At 41.1% G+C, this 21,470-nt stretch overlaps 1 protein-coding gene across 1 annotated transcript; it reads right to left on the bottom strand.

The window, feature by feature from the left end:
* Window positions 1–7,586: 7,586 nt before the first annotated feature.
* CUNH6orf201 (chromosome unknown C6orf201 homolog) lies at window positions 7,587–18,785 on the bottom strand. The gene is made up of 3 exons (XM_027409237.1): window positions 18,602–18,785; window positions 16,458–16,656; window positions 7,587–7,842 (listed from the first exon to the last, which is right to left on the bottom strand). Exons 1-3 carry the CDS (start codon window positions 18,783–18,785, stop codon window positions 7,587–7,589), a joined length of 639 nt encoding a protein of 212 aa, XP_027265038.1.
* Between the last annotated feature and the right edge of the window lie 2,685 nt (window positions 18,786–21,470).

Here is a 21,470-nt window from a genome sequence, read left to right as displayed (position 1 = left end):
CAGAAAAGCCATATAAATTGAAAACATGAGGCACTACCATGCATGCAGTGTCTCAGTTAGGCTACAAGGACTTCTCCTGGTGATCGTGAACAAGGCCATGGAGCAGGTGGTGCTCTCCTATCTCAGTGTGGGATGCTGTTGTCACAGTCCCTCTGGGGAAGAGGTTAACACCTTCTTTAAGATAAACATACACTTTTCTCACAACCAGTGATTCTACTAACAGGGAGTTCCCCATGAGAACTGAAAGTATACACAAATATTCATAACTACTTTTTTGATAGACTTAATTGGAAATGGATTTGTTTCTTTTGGCTTCATTGAGGTATTATTGACAAGTGAGAATGGTATGTATTATATCCAGTAGGTCTATGGTTCTTGACTGAACCTACTGATAATAGCCACAACACTGGAAACAGTCAACGTAGATCAAAAAATGATGACACAACCGCACAGCAACAATAACAAGAGGCTACCAGTATGCAGAGCATGGGCGGCTCCTAAACCTTACACTAAGAGATGGGGAGCAAGGTTGCATATGTGTAATGTACTAAAGAAGGTGAGACACCAGGGACAGAGAGCAGATGGTGATGCGTAGGGATGATGGAAGGAAGGGATTGCCCACAAGGGCTACAGGGGACCTTTGGGGTAGTAGAAATGTGTTGGAGTTGATGATGGCTACATAATTTTCTCTTTATAAAAATCCATTTGATAACACACTATAATTGAATTGTGCATGTACAGAATAACAAATAATATTAGCTTAAATATCTTCATTCACATTAGTGAACTACCACAGATAAGAGCATTGCTTGTTCTAGAGGATCTGGGTTTGATTCTCAGCACTCACAACGTGCCTCACAACCATCTGTAACTCCAGTCACAGGAGATATGACATATTATTCTGCCTCCATGGTCACTGCATATATGTGGTACACAGAAATACATACAGGCAAAACAGCCAAGCACATAAAAAAATAAAATAAAGGGTAAAAAAAGAACAATGAGATGAGCATAATAAAACATGCCTGTAATTTTAGCACTTGGGAGGCTAAAGTAGGAATAGTGAGATCTAGACCAGCCTGAGCTATCTAGCAAGTCTATCTGAAACACACACACACACACACAGAGGTGGGGGGGGGTGCTCCTCCTACACTTTTCTGAAGATGATGGGCTCAGCAAAGGTAACTTAGAAAAAACTTTAAGTGTAGTATGTCCTCTTTGTTGCCAGGGTCGTCCTGTACTCTGTCTTCTTTCCCTTGGGCAGAACTTGCAGAATGGTTAATTGCTCTGCAACATGGAAGAACCCAGCTAAGGGGAGATCTTATATAAGGGAAGGATCAGAACATTTTCTCTGCAATTTCTAATATAGAGACAGTGTCTGAAAGCAGGAGACCTAGAGTTGTATCATTGGTGGCAGTACAAGGCCTTGTCCTATGCAGCTGTGTGACATTCCTTGAAGGCCCAGGACTGGGAAGCCTTTACAGATGTGATTGGCTCAGAGCCACCTAACTATGTGGATGAGTGACATCTTCTGAGATGACATGGTGACATCCTCTCTTTGGGACCATGTGAAGTGCCAGAAGTTGCAGGCTCTTAGCAGCCTCATGAAGTCATAGTCCCTGTGACTCCCAGTCAGAGCTGTCTTTCACCAGTTCTGCTGTGTGTTGAGACTCCCAAGGTGGCCAACTGGCTGCTCAGATCTATCTCTGCATTTGCACAAATCTAATTGTCTGTCCTCTGTGGAGTGGCTCCAAGGACACTGAGACAAGACTGGAGAGAGGGACTGAGGGAAGGCTTAGCAGAGACATTGGTTGCCATCTCCAAGTGTGGGTGTGGGGGGGTGTTACTGCTTACTAACTATTAGATTTTTTGTTGTAAATGCCCCCCATATGCACACATGTGTAATGTATATTTACGCATTACATTTTAAGATTTATTTTTAATTTTATGTATATGAGTACTTTGCCTGTGTGTATGTCTGTCTGCATGGCCCACGGAGGCTACAAGATAATATTTGATCCCCTGGAACTGAAATTAGATATGGTATGAGCCACCATTTGGGTTCTGGCAGTCTAACCTGAATTCTTTGCAGGAGCAGCCAGTGGTATTAATGGCTGAACCATGTCTCCAGCACCAACATACACTTCTTTAACCTCACCCTGTTGTCTTCACAGAGCCCAACTTACTAATCAGTTAAGCCTTGATAAGCTGAGTATAACCAGCTCTTCAGACTTGGATTATTTGGAATGTGTTTCCATGGAGAGAACATTTGCTCATTGGCCCCAGGTTTTATAGAAATGTAATGTAAGTCATTCCTGTGTCCCTTCAGTCACATAAAAGTAATTTGAGTGCCTGTGTAAGGGAAAAAGATGCTCGGAGCTCAACACTAGCACAACCAGACAGAATTTTGAAGGTTTTGAAAGATTGACCCTAAGGACATAGTTTTTCTGCACCACCCCCACCTTGTTATCATTTACATGCAAACAGAAAACCACAGCTACTAGGGGTTCAGGTCATTTCTGCCCTGGACTTCCATTCTTGCCTCTCCAGTGCAGACCCTCACAGAAGCAACTGTCCTTCCAAACCCTCAAGAAACAGAAACAGTTATGGTCTCAGCTGTTTGAAAAGCCTTGTCCAGGGAGGCCATCAGCTTCCCCGTTCCTGTGAAAGACAGACAACCTAAGAGCCATGAATGCACCTGCGTCTCCCAAAGCTGGCTGTTCTGAAGTCACCTGAGGCCTTGCTTTAGGACTGCATCTTGCTTTTCATTGCAGGAAACTGAGATGCTTCTCTTTGGGAAGAAGCTCACAGCAAGAGAGGCTTGGGCTCAAGGTCAAGTTTTTACTGACAGCACTTGAAAGAAGTCTGGACCAGGCTGAGAGCATATGCGAAGCTCCCGCCAAACGCTAGTATTTGGTTTTTACTTGTGGGGATGTGTAAATCATTTCCAAAAGGGAAAAGATGTGCCGTAGGAGGACACATCCTGAAAAGACAAGTCAAGTCTTTAGTACCTCTGGATTTTGTATTAAAAGTTACCATATTGTTGGGAATAGTGACTCTCTTTTTTTTAAGAACTTACCGGACAGGTATTTGATTTCTGTGCTACAAGGGCAAATAGGAGATCCTTCATGGGGATGACTCAGGAGGGTGCCAGTAGACACCCAGCTCTTTCACTTTGGAATTCAGGTGGGAGGTGAGGAGGCTGACTATATTTAGGAATCCTCACTCTATTGCACCCTGGATTGTATAGGTAGTAGCTAGCAGCTGATTGCTCTTACATCCTTGCTGTTGAGTGTGTCATCCTGGAACCAGAACCTTTTGTATCCATCTTGGTCTATTTAGAATTGTGCAATAACAGATCTATTTCCCACACTCACTACAATGATCTCTGCGCATTCAGGGTTGGGAAGCAGTGTGTCCTAGTACACACATCTTAGAAAGATTTAACAGGATAGTTCATTGAAGGAGAGGAAGTCAATAGTAAAGTATATACTAGGGGGTGGTGTTGGTTAGAGACATGGCTTAGCAGTCAAGAGCACTTGTTGCTATTCCAGAGAACCCAGGTTTAATTTCTAGCACCCACGTATTGGCTGACCATCTGTAACCCCAGTCCAAGGGGACCCATCACCCTCTCTGGCCACTGTAGACACTATATGCACATGGCACATAGGCAAACAAGCAGACAAAACACACATACACACAATTTTTAAAATTAGTAATAGCCAGCAATAATGGTGTGCTCCTTTAATCCCAACTCTCAAGAAGCTGAGGAAGATGGATCTCTATGAGTCTGGGGCCAGTCTGGTCTATATAGTGTGTTCCAGAACAGCCAAGGCCATATCGTGAGACCCTGCCTCAAAACAAACAAAGGAATAGTGTAATATTATTCCTGTTTGAATAACTTTTATTGTTGGTTTCATTTAACCAAGGGATAAAAATTTCCAAAGAGCTGATGAGAAAAAACTGAAAAGCAAAAGCTCCATGCTGCAGATGCTGAAGAGAGCACTAGGATCCAGGAAAGGCTGACATCAAAAGAATGCACAAATGCACTCAAGAACTTTGAAAAGCAAAGCTCTGAAGACCACCACAGCAGGTAGATCTCTCAGAGGAAGGGTGTGCTGCAAGTTCTGGTTTCAGGTACTTGAACTATACACACTTCACTGTGTCTTTTTCTTTATTAACATAGCAGTTATGATGAGAATGTCTCCGTAATGACATAAAACAAGCCTTAAGAATTTATGTAGGATATCTAGAAATAAACCTAACCCATGAGGTGACAGATCTCTACAATGAAAACTTTAAATGTCTGAACAATGATAGAGAAAAAAACACTAGAAAATGGAAAGGCAACCCATAGTCATAAACTGGTAGAGTTAATATTTCAAGAATGACTTCTACCAAAAGCCAATTTTAAGTTCAATGTTATCCCAGTCAAAATCCCGATTAATTACTTGTAGAAATAGAGAAAACTATTCTAAAATCCATATGGATCCACAAAAGACCTCAGTATAGCCAAAATAAGCCTGAGCAAAGAGAGAAATGCTATAGGAATTACCATTTCAACCTCAAAATATATCACAAAGCCAAAGTAATAAAAAATATGATACTGGCACAAAAAGAACACATATGCCAATGCAACAAAATCAAAGACCTAAACATAAGTATAGGTAACTTTAGTCATATTTGACAAAGGTGCCAAAAACATCAAACACTAGGGAAAAGACAGCATCTTCAACAAATGGTGCTGGGAAAACTGGATGTCCACTTGTAAAAGAATGAAATTAGACCTATACCCATCATTTTGAACAAAAACTAACTCCAAGTGGACCAAAGACCTAAATGTGGAACCTGAAACACTGCTAGAGGAAAACATAGGTAGTGCCATACATGGTATATGTGTAGGAAAGCACTTTTTGAATAAGACCCTATTTGCCTAGGAATTGAGGTCAACAATTGACAAATGAGACCTCATAAAACTAGTTCAAACTAATCTTCCAAAAATCATTGTGAAAAATCCTCAAAACATTAAAAATAAATCTGCCATATGTCTCAGCTTTAACACTCCCTAGCATATGCCCAAAGGACTCGACATCCTATTCCACAGATACTCAGCATGTTTATTGCTGCTCTGTTCACAATGGTCAGGAAATGGGAACAGCCTGTCTTAGTCACTTTTTAAATGCTATGAAGAGACCCATGACTAGAGAAAGTTATAAAAGAATTTAATTGGGGGCTTGCTGACAGTGTCAGAGGGTGATTTCATGATAATCATGGTAGGTAGCATGACAACAGATAGACAGGCATTACGCTGTAGCTGTAGCTAAGAGGTTGTATCCTGATCTGCAAGTTGGTATGGGGAGAGAGAGAGACAAAGAGAGAGGGAGAGAGACAGAGACAGAGATTGGACCTGTCATGGCATTTGGAATCTCAAAGCCCATCCCCAACAAGGCCACACTACCTAATCTTCCAAAACAGTTCCGCCAAATGTGGACCAGTTATTCAAATATATGAGCCCTTGGGAGCCATTCTCATTCAAACCACAAAACAATCGAAATGTCCTTCAACTATCAGTGGATAATGAAAATGTGGAATACTATTCATTCATAAAGAAACATGAAATCATGAACAGGCAAATTAATGGAACTAGCAAAGGTCATTTAGTGAGGTAACCCAGACTTAGAGAGACAAACATCATGTGTTCTTTCTCATCTGTGGTTCCTAGCTCCAAGTCTTCAGATGTGAGGATATAGCCTAGAGTAACCGTAGTAACCAGGAAAGTGAAAGGGGACTACAGAGTGAGCAATAGGAACCTATTAGGTGCAAGTGATCTGAATGGGAAAATGAAAGTGTGTGTGTGGGTGCTCTAGTTAGGGAGGGAGAGGAAGATAAATACCAAAGAAGGAGAGTAACATAACAGGGTGTCTGAAAAAGTCATAAGGGATCTAACCCTAACCCTGAAAAAGTCATAAGGAATCATACTATTACCTAGCTACCTAAAAATACCTATAACACATGTGAGTCTAGGTATACGTACATAGTTTAAATGAAAATTGCCCATCTGAGCTGGCAGCTCATGCTCCTCCAAAGAGCCACAAACTATTTAACAAAACCCCCAAAAGTAATCATGAGGAACCTCCTCTTGCAATGTCCAACAGCCACCCAAAATGTTAAACACTGTTGCGGTTGCCCTCGGTTCTTTCCCAGAAGTAGAAAGTAAGTCCCTATTGCTGAAGACACCGTGTTTAGTGAGAGACCCTGATCACAGGTACTGCTGACCAAATGGGCATGGCCACAGGTATGTAGCAGGGTGTAGATAAGATCCAGAGGAGCCAGCAAGCTGTCTCTCTCTGGGCTGAGCCAGCACTGGGAAGCATTCTGGGTCCGAACAGCACGGAGTGCCAACCTGGCCACTGGTTCCCTCATGTGAGTATATCCCTAATAAATAACCGGTTAATAACCTACCTCTTATTCCATTTGTATTCCTCCATAACCATGCACTTCAGACACAGGGCACAGAGGATCCAAGCTGCCTATGACCTGAATGCTGCCTTCCTGAGGACCAGTGATCATGGTACCAGAGGTGCCAAGAAAGTTTCCAAGAGAGGGGAGCAATGCCTCTGAACCATAACAATGAGTAGGATGGCATGATAATACCAGGAGTACAGTTGTAAAGATACCCTGGCAGTAATCAACAGTCCTCTGATTGGACTTAGTGCCCACTCAACAAGAAAAAATCCATGACTGTACTGGAAACCTAGCCATCCACTCAGGGCTAGTGAAGTAAGTCATAGATCTTGGAGGTGAACCTACAACTGTTAGCTTATCAATCACACCTGTATCACACCTGTGAACATTCTAAATATTTACACTTAAACTCCTATGTGTAGCTCTCACATCTTATCAACGAAAGTTGTCTTTGCAACAGACACCATCACAGAAAACCCACAACTGATCAAAATGTATTCCCTATCGCTGAAGTGATTCATCCACAAAACGATTCCTGGATTTAAAACTCAGGGATCATTGCAGAAGAGGGGGTGGAAAGACTGTAAAGGACAGAGGAAAGAGAAGTTTGCTGTGAGATTGTGCCTCCTAGAAATGTCAGAGAGGCTGCATCCATGAAGTCTCATCAGCATAGCTGCCTAAACAAGACGTGAACACCAATGGACATGCTAAGATAGAAGACAAAAAGGTCATGGAGCCTCAACCCGAGACAGAACTATAGGCAACTGGGGAATGTTGAGACTGGGAGAAATGGTCTTCCTTTCCCAATTGGTTATCCAATATCAAGTGGTCAGCCCTGATATCATATACATAAGGGTAACATTATATAGACTGAGCAAGTTGTAGTTGTACATAAACATACACACTCACTCTCAGGCACACTGTGAGGGTGTGTGTGTGTGTGTGTGTGTGTGTGTGTGTGAAGAGAGAGAGAGAGAGAGAGAGAGAGAGAGAGAGAGAGAGAACAATTAAAGAAAAAGCTCATGAATTTGAGAGAGAGGAGCAAGGGAAGGATTGGATGGAAGACAGGGATGGGGAAATTATGTAATTATAATTTTAAAACTTTTAAAATTATTTTAAAGTTAAATCAGGTTTTTGGCAATAGAAAGTCTTACTTTTTTTGACATGAATTGATGCTGCCATGAGCACTGGAACATTGTGCTTGCAGATATGGCAGGAAAAGCATTCACAGCCTTACAAGCTGAGCTTATGTCTTTGAACACCACGACGACACTTTCTCGTCCACAAGGAGTGGCTGAGATAATTGGGCCTATGGCAGACAGTCTTTTGACCACCGAATTGAAGTCCTCTGTTTGTTTCAAGTTCTTCTTTGACCACCTGGCAAGGGGGGAAATGGGAGGAAAACAAGTAAGAATACCCATTGACACCTCTCTTCCAACACATACCTACAAGAAGGGGACAGAGACAATTCACTGGGAAGAGCAATGCTCCTTGTGGACTTTACAATCCTTATCCTTTGTTTATTTGTTTGTTTGTTTGTTTGTTAAGTATATTGGGACTTTACCTGTATGTATGTCTGTGTGATGGTGTCAGGTCCCCTAGACTTGAAGTTACAGACAGTTTTAAGCTGCCATAGGGGTGCTGGGAATTGAACCCTGGTCCTCTGGAAGAACACCCAGTGCTTTTAACTTCTGAGCCATCTCTCCAGCCCCCACAATCCTCATTCTTTAGTATGGTGTTGTGTTAGGCACCTCTAAGCTGTCTAACCTCCTAACTTGACGAGGCCTTTGATGAACTATTTGAAGCCCACAAAATTGGCATGGAGTATTCTGCTTTTTAAAGTAACATTTCTGATGGAAACCATACAGAAAACTACAACTGATAAAAGTGCAGTGTTGTGGATCACAGTCCCAGATGATACACCTACAATAAAAGTCCTGCACCTAAGGCTCAAGGGCCATCACAGAAGAGGGGACAGATTTTAAGGACCAGAGAAACAGGGAATTTGCTGTGAGACTGTCTTTCCTTGAAATGCCAGAAAATACATATACCCATGACGTTTCACCAACATGGCTGCCTAAACATCTGAACAAGGACACCACCACAGACACCATCCTAACAGGGAAGGGAAAAGCCCAGGAGTTTCAACCCTAGACAAAGAACTGCAGGAACCATGAATGTCAAACACGCAGGGCTGTCTCTTCAAAAGGAGAGGTGTATAACCTGTTTTCTGCCCAGAGGCTAGGAGCTGATGTATTTAATACCTTGTGACCCTTGTGATGTCGGTGCAGCCTAAACTACACCAGATCCTCCCCAGATCCTTATCTTGAGCTTAATTGTCTCAGTCAATTTATAGAATCTATCCTTATGGAAGATGTCACTTGTACTTTACAAAGAGTGGCTATGTAGTCCTTGTCTTAAGCTTTGTTGTGCACATAGGATTGCAATAATTATCACTGGGAAAATTTTTCCCCAAATTGTGCTATGCTTAAATATGCCTAAAATAAACTACCTGGTGTCAGGCTCCTGAAGTTTGAATGAGCACCTGCTACTTAGTCATGTTGAACCGGTGTCTTCTTGCCTCCCCTAGATGGTTGCTCTGCTGGCTGTGGTGGTTGAGAGACCCCTGCATTTCTTGAGATCTTTTTCTTGCTGTCTGATCTTTGGAGACTACTTTACTTGCCTGTATTTCCATTCCCCAGAAACTTTTGGGGAATAAACTTCCAAAAGTTTATTTTCTTAGAGTCTGGGCTCCATTTCTAGGTGAGTGGGTGTTTTGCCCAAATGAATGCCTGGAATGTTAGAAGAGGGCATGGGATCCCCTGAAACTGGAGTTATAAGTAATTGTAACATGTGGGTGCTGGGAGCTGAAGCTGGGTCCTCTGCAGGAGCATTTTCTGCTTGTAACCACTGGGCCATCTCTCCAGATTTCCTCTGATAGTGCACTGGGCAGCCCCACTCCTTTGGCACAGATACTGTGCACATCATCTCTGAGCAATACAGCTAGCAACCGTGGACCCCTACCTTCAGTGAGCTACATGCCCGCTTCTCCTCTAAACAATAGAATAGGTTTCTCCTCCCCCAACAACCATCAAACTTCATTTCTATTCAAATGTATTCCCAATGTATTTAGTTACAAAGGAAGGATAGGCTGGGCCAGCCTGAATTAGTTTTGATTGTGTATGCAGTAAGGCAAAACTGTATCCTCAAGTAAATTTATAGAGAGAATCTCCTATTTATTATCCAATGCCTATGTATACTTAAGTGTGTATGTAATTAAAATCAGGTGCACTATAGGAAGTAGAAAATTTATTTTTTGGCCTAATCTATCAATCATAATAGAGAAACACATTTGGCACATCCCTTAGTAACCAAACTCCTCCTTCTCTTGAACCCTAAAAAGGAAGAGGATGCAAATAATAACTGAGGCCCTTGACTAGATTCACTTGTGGCCTATTGCTCTCGTGTGTGTGTGTGTGTGTGTGTGTGTGTGTGTGTGTGTGTGTGTGTGTGTTGCTCTTTTGTGGTGTGTTCTGACCTATTCTATAGCTTTTCTCTGAATAAAATCTATGTGACCCTGTATTTCAATTTCTTGAATAAGAGACCAAGAACCTAGAAACACAAGCCCCAGGCCCCAACCCCTATAACATTCTACCAGGGCTTTAGCTACTCCTCATCCCAGCATCATACCCAGCCACTATTTACACGAGAAGGACAATATGGTAACAAATTCTTGACTTCTTTATTTAAGCAACATTCAGTTCCCACTCATTAGATAATTCTGCCTAATCTGTTAATTTCCATGGTGAGACCATTCTTCTTAGACTATAAAATCAACTCCACTTAAGCTGAGTTTACAGAATGGGCTAGGATTCCCTACAGAAATAGAGAATGGCAACTGTCTACGTCTGTATCTAGGACCTGGACATAGATTAGATACACACAGTCATCAACTAATGACAGTCCATGATACAATAATGCTAAGATCACTGTGGAACTGAAAAGTTCCTGTTGATTTTTTTTTTTTTTTAGTCATTCTAAAGTTGTAACGAAATGCACCATGAGTGTGTGAGTTTGTGTTGAGATAGGTATCAAGAAACCTCTATGCAACCAGTGATACATAGCACATAAACTTTGTGGGGTTTTTTTTTTTTTTTTTTTTTTGGTTTTTTGAGACAGGGTTTCTCTGTGGCTTTGGAGGCTGTCCTGGAACTAGCTCTTGTAGACCAGTCTGGTCTCGAACTCACAGAGATCCGCTTGCCTCTGCCTACCGAGTGCTGGGACTAAAGGCGTGTGCCACCACCACCTGGCTTATAGAACATAAACTAATGTTTGGTGCATAATACCTCTCAATGATACATTGTTAGTTTATGTGTTTACAATACTATACTTTTATCATGATTCTAGAGTATACGTCTACTTACTAAGAAGCATTCCTGTAAATCTGCTGCAATGTTAACACCAGCAGCAGCCTCATAATGTTGTGTTTCTCACCTCTTTCTTGGCAGGGTACTAAGTATATTAACTGCTTTGTGGTATTTCCATTTGAGCATATAATCACTTTGATCATGTTCACTTGTTTGTCTTTTGAGACAGGCTCTCACTATGTAACCTTGACTACCCTCGAACTTGCTATATCTCAGACTCATGGAGATTCACCTGCCTGTGTCTCCCAAGTAATGGGGATACAGATGTGAGCCACTGCACCTGGCAATGTTCACCTCCTTTATTTCCCTTTTTATCCCCTACCATAGATTCTTTTATATTCATTTTAGTCCCCCTTTTACTTTTGTGCCTCTTCCTGGCCAATTTTGCATATAAAAGAAAATATGTATGCTGATTCGTATTATTATCAATTCAATTTGACACAACTCAGAATCACCTGGAAATAGAAAACCTCAATCACCTAGATCAGATTGTCCTGTGGGCATATCTATGGGACATTGCCTTATTAATTGGTATAGGAGGGTACAGGCCACTGAGGACAGCATCATTCCTTAGGCAGATAGGCCCAGTCTGTATAGGAATGGTAGCTAAATATGAGCCTGAGAGGGAGCAAACCAGAGATCAAGACAGCAAGCAGCATATCTTTACAGCTGTTGTCTCTAGATTTCTGCCTTGAATTCCTTCCTGACCTCACTCGGTGATTGATAATGACCTGTATAAGCCAAATAAATCCCTCCCCAAGTTGCTTATTGTCAGAATGTTTTATCACAGCAACAGAACGTGAAACTCTGTACCTGGCTTGTTTTGCTTAACATGATGAGCTCCTACTCCATCCACTTTCCTGCAAACAACATAATTTTAACCTTTACAACTGGGAATAAGTCCACTGTATATATTCAACACATTTTCACACCTCCACCCACTAATAGGTCCCTGGCCACTATGAATCATTGTATGATAAGCAAGAGTATGAAGGAGGCACTTGTATCCTGACTTTGATTCATTTGTTATCACCTCTTTGATTACATCAAGAGACCACATCCAGAGGATGACACACCATCTAGGCTTATGTAACTGTGGTGTTTGCATAACGATGATATTGATTACCTGTAACCAGTGCATTTCTCAGAATGTGTCTATAGGGTTTAGCAGCAAATGGCCATAAATGAGAACAGAACTGGTTTGTGAGATTATTGAGGCTGACACGTGGTTTTCTCACTAACATTGGACATTTGTGGTGTTAGTGAGAACACTGGAAAATCCAGCGGGAGTTATCTTTGTAGTCTAGAAACCAAAGTTAACTTGAGGCTAGAATTCATCCCTCTTTATGGCATCTTAGTCTTTTCTATTAATGTTTTAAATAGATGGAATGACAGGCCTACCACACTATTTTATTCAATACCTACTGATTTAAATGTAAATCTCATCTGAAAAATACTTTCATAGTAACACCTGGACAGGTGCTCAAACAACTGGTACCATAGATTCACCAAGCTGTCATGTTTATTTAATCATCCTGTAACCTGGTTACAGTATCCTATAGTCTCACTTGGAATGCTCAAAAAGGAGGATTTTTGAGGCCAAGTGTTTGAGGCTAGCCTGAACAACACAGTAAGACTGCATCTCAAAAAAACTAATAACCAGCAGGTAGCCTGATAGTGAGATCTCCTTTCGTAGAAGAACTCAGGGACCTTGATGAATCAACATTGGTGACCGAGTAGCTGATAAGTGCGACCCTTTCAGATTTGACCCTAATCCTGGCTCTGATATATCAGCAGAGTCATTGGAAGGCACTCTCCTGGACCCAAGGTTCTGTCTAGAGTTTTCACAGCTCTGAGTGCCTATGGGTCCTACCTCATTTGGAGGGACAACTCCTAAATGGGAGAAGTAAAGAGACATGGGAGCCTTTCATTGACTACACTTCATCATGTACATTTTTTATTTATCTTGAATCCATATGTAGTAAAAGCACAAATACTTTCTTGAAAGCCTACCCAGCAACCAGGTAGAGAGTTTAGGTTAAGCTGCCAAACAATCATGTCTTTACAGTACAACACAGTAAATATGATAGACACGGATGGGGTGTCCATTGCTTTTCTGAGCATGAAAAGTTTGACTCCAATTGTGTACAGCACAGGGGGAGCAGAATCGATCCTGCTGTCTACTACCAGGCTCTTGTCTCTGGTTACTACTGTGTTGTTTTAACAACAACAAAAAATATTCAGAATCTAAACTAATGTCCCTGTATTGATCATTCAGCCATCTTCTGTTCAAGACTGCTTTGCCACAGTTTCCAAAAGAAAAATGAGGCCCAGAGCCCATGAATATGACATATTGAGCCGATAAATGTGGTTTACAATTATAATTTGCACGCTGTTCCAGAAAGGATTTACAATATTATAAAAAGTGGGGTCTGGCATCCCGCCAAGTTCTCCAACAGGGATAATATACCACCATCTGGACTCTAGATGCTTGGAAATCTGTTTTTCTGCATGGCATGGCTTTGGGGACTACTGATTTATTTACATAACAGAATGGAAAAAATTTTGTCAAAAGCCAATGTGATGTAGCATCTGACCCAATGACTACTATCACTATGCACTACGGCTTGCCTGTGTTCCCCAGAAAGTCATAAATCAGAGCCTTGATTCTCCATGCCATGGCAGTTGGGGCTTTAATAAGAGGGATTAATACTCATCTCATGGGACTATGTTAACTCTCATTCTAACAGGACGAAATTAGTTTCATTACAGGTTGTGAAGGTATCTCCACCAATTAAGTGTTTGCTGTGCAAGCATGGAGACCCAAGTTCAATCTCTCTCTCTCTCCTCTCTCTCTCTCTCTCTCTCTCTCTCTCTCTCTCTCTCTGTCTCTGTCTCTCTCTCTCCCATATGTCCCCACTTGCCCTTCCAACCTCTGCTATGTTTTAAAGCAGTACTAGACTCTTATCTTGGACTTTCTATCATCTAGAACCATGAGCCTAAGGGGAGTTCTTTCTTTATAAGTTATCAAGTCTCAAATACTCTGCAACAGCAATATAAAATGGATTAAGTTCTTTTTAGGGAAAGGCTTTGCCCTCTCTGTGCAAGTGAAGATACAGTTTCTAAGCACTAAACATGTTTGCTTGTGTTCAATTCAAGGTTCCTATGGTTGGCTCAGTCTAATATTTACACACATTAAAGTACACATTCTTACTGCAAGTTATATGTATCAAAATTCAAAATTGCACCTGCCATTTTTTCCCAGCATAGAGTCACCACATGGTATCTTATCAATCTCATTTTACAGATGAGAAAGGGCAGGAGAGTCAGCAGTGCTACAAGCAACATTTAGACAAGGATGTCGTTCTTCTTGATAATATTCTTCAGGGACATCTAGGTTTGTCTTCAAGAATGGATGCTCTTAGGAGTACCAGTTAAGTCACAAGAGAGTAAGAATGGGAGTTGTCAAGTGTCTAGACAGTTATGTTACAAGAAGATAGGGCAAGAATCACAGGCAAGACAGCAGATTCCCTCTGGCATCTGGTAGCCAGAAAAGGATTCAGGATAGAATCCTTATGAAGTAGCCCCCACCATTAGTAAGGCTTTCTTGGATCCCTTGCAAGTTAATTTACATCACAGCCCGATTCTTTTTCTACTTCTCCCAATGCTACCCTCATGCCCCCTTTGATGACACCAGCTACTCTTTTGTGCTCTTATTTCTATATGAGTCCTTGCTTCTCAGAGACCCTAAACAAGCAAACAAAACCCACAAATGAGCAAAGCAGACTGCACATTTATGGAGAGCAGATGTATGTTTGTAGAAAGAAATGTGTGGATAGGTGTCCACCCTTGGATGTTGATATTCAAGCCATATTTTCATAGGCCATGCTAGGATGTTAAATAAGACAGGTCACTCCATTTGAAGGCATCAGACCTGAAAACAATGCTGAAATTTTGTTTTAAAAAATAGGCCTTCAAACCTGGTCACATCATCTCAATGTGAATATCTTGAAATAATTTTACCCTTTAAAAGTTCAGTGTCACTGCATTATCCTGAAAATACCATGGCTCTAATGACCACTGTCCCCTTTATAACATAAACTTGCTATCTTTAGTATGAGGGTTTGTTTTTTTGAGATTATAATTTAGTACATTATTTCTCTCTTTCTTTTTCTCCCTCTAAACCCTTCTATCTACCCCTTCCCATTCTTCTTTAAACTCATGGCCTCTTTTTTCACTAATTGTTAATGAATTTATATAATATATATATTATATATATATATATATATATATGTGTGTGTGTGTGTGTGTGTGTGTGTGTGTGTGTGTGTGTGTGTTATATATGTACCTATATGTTCCTAAATGTAACCTTTTCTGTCTTGTAATGTTATTGTATATATGCTTTCAGGACTGACCATTTGGCATTGGACCACCAGCTGGTGTGTTCCTCCCTGCAGAAGGCCACTTCTACTACTCTCAGCTTTCCTCGGTTTCCTAGGTTCTTTTTATAGGGTTGAGGCCTTGCATGCTTTTCTCTGTCCCCTTTGGCATGTCCATTTGTGTCACCCTTGTTCAGCTCACATTTGGGCAGCCATGTTGGTGAGACTTTATGGCTATAGCTTCTGATATTACTAGGAGATACAATTTCACTAGCTATGGATTTTTAAATCCAGCTGGCAAGGTCTGACACTGAAGACACTAGGGGACAAGTGAGACAAGGAGATTTGCTAACTAGGATAATGAGCCCAGAGGAAGCTTCTAGTACAGGCAAATTCATGAGCTTGACCTCTGTATGTTATCATCTTAAGATCAGAGAGAGCTCTGCTTTTATTCTGTCAACTTGCTAACAGACTTTTGAATATCTACAATGTGCAAAGCACAGGTGTCAACTTGTATAAAAGAGTCAGCAATGATAGGAAAGCAGCAAATAGAAACATGCCAGCTGTTGTGAACAAGAAAATGTACAAAAGTAGGTAACGCTTAAGACTTAGCGCACCGAATCCACTTTCTCACCTAGCCTGAGACCAGCTAGTCCTCACTGGTGATAACTACAAAAGCTCCCAGTAGGTCTTCAGCTTCCACCTATTTCCATGAAGGCCAGAGAGTACTTGAACATCATCTTGTTCCTCCCTTGCAATGGCTCTCTCTGTAAAAATGTGTAAAATGTGGCAGACTGGGGATAAAGCCAAGTGTCTAGTCCTTACTCATACTAATGGTGATACTTATTGGTTCCCTCTCCAACAATGCTACTCCGGTCCTGCAGATCTCTGCTCTCTAGACTAGAAGGCAGTAGGTGGAGGTGACAGTGACACATCACTCTTTCCATCTCCATGAGTTTTCTTGCACTTAAGGCTTCTTCAGTAATTTGGGATGTGTTAAGTAGAAGCTGTGTTCTCTTATACAAGGTAAGGCCCATTTCCATATCCTCCATGTTTCACAAAGACCAAATTAAATCTTTTTTCTTCTTTCTTTCTTTTTTTTGGGGGGGGGAGTAGAATGAAGAGTTTCTGTGACCATTCTGTGTTTCCTTAAACATGAGTATGAGACAAAAGTCTAAGAACTTACCTGGCAACAACTGTGCACATGGGCGGCTCATATGTGTTTTCCTTCCAAAAATGACATTTCCTGCAATTGTCACTTATATTGTTGATCATCTTTCTTTTCCATGAGGGCATTTTGTTTGGCTTTGGAGTCAGACTAACCTCTTTTGGCAACTTATGTCTTTCTAAGATCTTTTCCAATCCAGATAATTCACCATTCTCACCTGGTGATAGGATAAGTATTAATACGATCCAGTGTTCCCTTCCACCTCTGCATAGCAAGATCCTTTCAAGTCTTTGTGGGTGTACCTGGTGCTGAGGATGGAAACCAGGGCCTCATATGTGTTAGGTAACCCTCTCCATCTGTATACGTGCAATTTAGTAGTTACTTCTCAGCTCTGCCATCCCTTTGTCCCAGCAATATTTCTTACATGTTAGTCTAAGAGATGTATTGGCTAAAATGCATGCATTAGGTGTACTCAGACCACTGAAAATATTGATGGTTTCTTATGTATAGTTTGTAAATTAATAGTAAGTTATAATACTATTATTATTACTTATTGTTATACATTTTCAAACTTCTCAGAGGAAATGGAATGAGTAGAGATTATTGTCTTACTCAATATGAAACACCATCTTCCTGCCATTTTGCCTTAGAACTATTCTGCCTTTGGAGATCCAATAACTGAGACTTGGGATTTAAACCTTTGTTTCCTACTGTTGGGACTCTCTGGGTGGTCAGCAGCAGTTAGCATGATAGAATGGTGGAACTGCCCCAAGAGGATGAGGCAACTCCAGAGGTTTACACCTGTTATCAGAACTGGTGGGCATAACTAAGGAAGGAAGGATTATTTTGGCACATGGTTTAGAGGGTTTCATACATGGTCACTTGATCCCAGAAGCTTGGGCAGAATATCACGACTGTAGGAACAAGTGACATATTCCTCTTCCACTGACTTTCCTAGAGGGAAGAGCTGAGATAGAAAAAGACAGAAACCCAGCATGCCGCCATGCTTTCCCCTGCTTCCAAGTCTTAATACACCAGAGCAGAGGGGAGCAGAATCAATTTAAACACACTGAGAGTGAGTTAAGAGTACTTATGTCAGAATTGATATTTCATTATCAATATAACTTCCTCAAAGCTAAGCAGTTTGCCTGCAATTCACCTAAAGTTAACAACAAAAGTCAATAGAATTGATCAAAAGGAAGAGCTAAGGCAGGGGCCGAGTGACAAAGTAGCTGATTTGTGAAGTTCTGTACTAAGCTGCTTAAATTCTGCGTGTGTTCCTTATGTAATATGCAATGTAACCTGGATATATGGGTTTATGCATAACACTCATAACACACTGGATTAGGAAGTAGAGATTAACTTGAATACAACCAATTTTGCTCCAACAGTTGAAAGTGTATCAGTCTCTACAAAGCTTAGTTTAAATCAGTGTGGAAATTTCTATTTTGTCTTCTCAGTTTATGGGCCCAGGTGGCTGCCATCAACCAGGATCTTCCAGTTAGTCACAAGAAATTCAATGTTGAAGTCCATTAAGTTCTACAAATCAAATTCTCAACCATCCTGACCCAGTTTTAGGACTACTAGGCCACTCCAAACCACAAAAAAGTAGAGACTTCTCACAGTATGGAGTGGCCTATGCCTATGGGCTCAAGATGGCTTGAGCCCAGAAAATTCAGACCAGCTTGAGCAACCTAGACTCCATCTCAAAATAGTAATACTAAATATGAAAAAATATTTAAAATTGCTTTATAGTTCTTCCTAGCAACGGGAGAAGTGAATAGTAGAGCATTGAATAAAGGAAAGAAGTTTGTAATCTGACCCTCACCTTGAAAGTTCTCCTGCTAATCTCAAAATCAAAGGTACATCTTAATTTGTAACTTGAGAGCATTTGGATGGCTCATTTTCATCTTTCCATGGGTGCGTTTTGCAGAGACGAATAATAACTCATCTTGGCTCATGGAAGACTACATCAAGAAGACATGATGACTTCTACCCATGGGTAAATTCACAGCCTGAGAACACAGGCTTACCAAGACATGATGTGACACAGGTCTCATGAACGGAGACACCCACAATGTCAAGAAATTAATGCCCAGGGCTAAGAAAGTTCACACTGGCATGCCAATATAAACATTCTCATTCACCCTCTACCCACTTACATTTGATTTTGTCACTTTCACTTCTGTAGGAATGAAGCATTTCCACCATATTACTTGGGAGCAGCTTGTGAAGGTTAGAGAGAAAGTTAAATGTCTGACACAGGATGTTGGGTTGAGCATAATTTTTCGGTGTTGTCTCCGGAATTAAATTTGTGAGTGAAGGATTGCTGGTGGCTGTTTCCATGATGACTTGTTAAGTAACAGAGAAAAGGAAGTAGTGCACATGAAACATGCCAGCGTGTAGTTCGACTGTTCTTTGCCTCAGCTTGATGCCATCTCCAGGAGGAGATGCTGGAACCCACTTTCTGGTCTCTGACTACTTTGCATTCTGAGTGTCACAATGGCCCAGGTCTTGGTCTGGAACCCTCAGAACTCATTCTGATCTTCAAATCAGAGAAAATTGACCCATGGAAGGTGTCCTGCCAAATAATTCAGAGATTTTCCACAGAAATTCCAGTTTCCTGTCTGGATATGGATGAGCTCTGAGGAGAAAAATCGAGTTTTTCCTGAAAGGAAGTCAATTGGTGTGCACATTGCCCGTGCTGTCTTCCCATCCTAGAGGCCTTGTACCTGGTGTGTGCATAATTAAGACTCCATAGAACTAGGAGGCCCCAAAGAGAGTGGGCACATCAGCATTGCCCCTGTAGACCCAAGGAAGAGCTATATGGTCCTAAACTAAGGAAATGTCCAGAATAATACAGGTAAGGGAACTGTCTGCTTTTTACTCCCTTTTCCAGATTACCAAAGGAAACAAACAAATAAAACCTCTTCAGCGCTGGTTTTTCTTCACGGTAGACCAAGGAGCAGAGAGAGGATAATGCAAGTACTAAATAACAAGGAGCAACTGAGAAGCAACCAATAACCACTCCCCAGTTTGCAATAAAAATGCAAATAATAGCATGGTTAAGAGTTGCCCCTTGGTTGTCAGCACACTGGCCAGCCAGGGCACCAGTTTCCCCATATTACTCAACTCTTGTTGAACTAACTGGCTTGCAAGCCACATTGCAAAATGGGGAGAACACGTGCCATATACTCTCGGCAGCAGCTGCTCATGTTGGCCAGCTTTTTAGCTATGCTGCAAAGCCTTGGCCAAAACCTTAAAATAACATCACTGTAACCTATGGAACATTTGTATCCAAAGCAGGAAATAAGAAATTCCACTTTTTTGTCCTCAACTTTCAAACTAAAAAAGTGAAGGCTTAAAAACAAAACAAAAACTGTATCAACCCATTTAAAACATTTTATAGAACTAACAGGAACCACTTCTCAGTATTGCATAAGTATTTTTGGCTGGAGAAAGGAGTTGACTGAGAAAGGAGGACAGAATATGTTGGCAACTAGAACACACATACCCGGACTTCTTTCACCTAAGCAAAGTTGAATGCATAACTCTGAGCCTTCATTTTCATAAATAGAAAGTGAAGGAACATATTTTAAATATGCTCTTTATCCACTGTAAATTGACCTATACTGCAACAAAATATAATGTATGCTAGGGAGCACAAGGCCAGAACAAGCAAGGCTAAGAAATAAAAGAATGGGAAAGACTTACTACCCATGGCAGGCCAACACAGGGGTTATTTCCAAAGCAGTGTCCCCCTAGAGGAAAACAAAACAAAACATGGGGATTTCATTGCAAAAACTAATACATATTCCTATAGGAAAGCCCTTTAAGAATGGGCACATTCTTGAGCATGCTCGGTTTCAGGTGATAATTTAGGAAGGAAAAAGGATAGGCACATTTACTCAGCTCAAGGTTGTAGAACACATGCTTGAAATGTTAAAAATAGTGAACAGAAATGCATCTGGGCATGCTTACCTTGCCTCGTAAAGTTTGGGCTGAAAAAAATGGCATGTTGAAACTGTATTAATATAGGAATTTGTTCTTAAATGGTGCCTGCCTTTAGTGACTAACAATGTTTTATTTATTTGTGTTTTTTTTTTTGTTGTTGTTTGTTTGGCTGTTTTTTGTTTTGCTTTCTTTTTAAGACAGGGTTTGATTATGTAGCCCTGGCTGGCCTAGACCTCCATAAGTAGACTAGGAAGGACGGCCTCGAATTTACAGAGATTGGCTTGCCTCTTTCTAATGAAAGCTAGGATTAAAGGTGTACACAACTATACCTGACTGACAATATATTCTAAGTTGTCACTCTAAGTAGCACTTGATGGGATGTTCATAGTATCTGAAGCTATGGGCATTGGCTGAAACCAGGTGGTGATTGCTAAAAGTTACCCTTGGGGGAAAAAATTGACTATTTTCAAGAAGACAAAATAGGAGCTGGGAAGATGACTAAGTAGTTAAGAGCATTTCATTTGCTGCTCTTGCAGAGGACCCAGGTTTGGGTCTCAGCACTCACAGGGCAGTTTACAACCATTTGTAACTACAGTTCTAGGAGTTCCAACACCCTCTTCTAGCCTCTACAGGTGCCAGGCAGGCAAAAAACACTCATAAAATAATCAAAATTTTAAAATAGAATAAAACCCTAAACACGGAAAACAATATCAAACATCAATATCAAATGCGGTCAAGGAGGCAGAGAGATGGGAACTTAAAAATCTTCTTTCATTGTTGGTGAAAATGGAAACAAGGACAACTGTCATGGAGAAAAACAGGACTGCCATGCAGCCAGAGCTTTAAAAACAGACCTAGTATACAGCCAACCATCCACTTCTGGGTAATTCAAGGTAAATAAGATCCTTGTGCCGGAGAGACACCTGAGTACCTGTGTTCTTCAGAGCACTATAACAATACTCATCATTAGGGGAATAAGCCTGGCTAGCTGTCCATCAACAGATGAATGGATAAAGAAAGTAGACATAGGCTAAGCCCGGTGGCTTTTAATCCCTGCACTCAGAAAGCAAGGGCAGG

The sequence above is a fragment of the Cricetulus griseus genome, chromosome 3 (genome assembly GCF_003668045.3).
Source record: "Cricetulus griseus strain 17A/GY chromosome 3, alternate assembly CriGri-PICRH-1.0, whole genome shotgun sequence".
In the NCBI taxonomy this organism is placed as follows: domain Eukaryota; kingdom Metazoa; phylum Chordata; class Mammalia; order Rodentia; family Cricetidae; genus Cricetulus; species Cricetulus griseus.
This window is presented reverse-complemented; position numbering and strand designations above follow the sequence as displayed.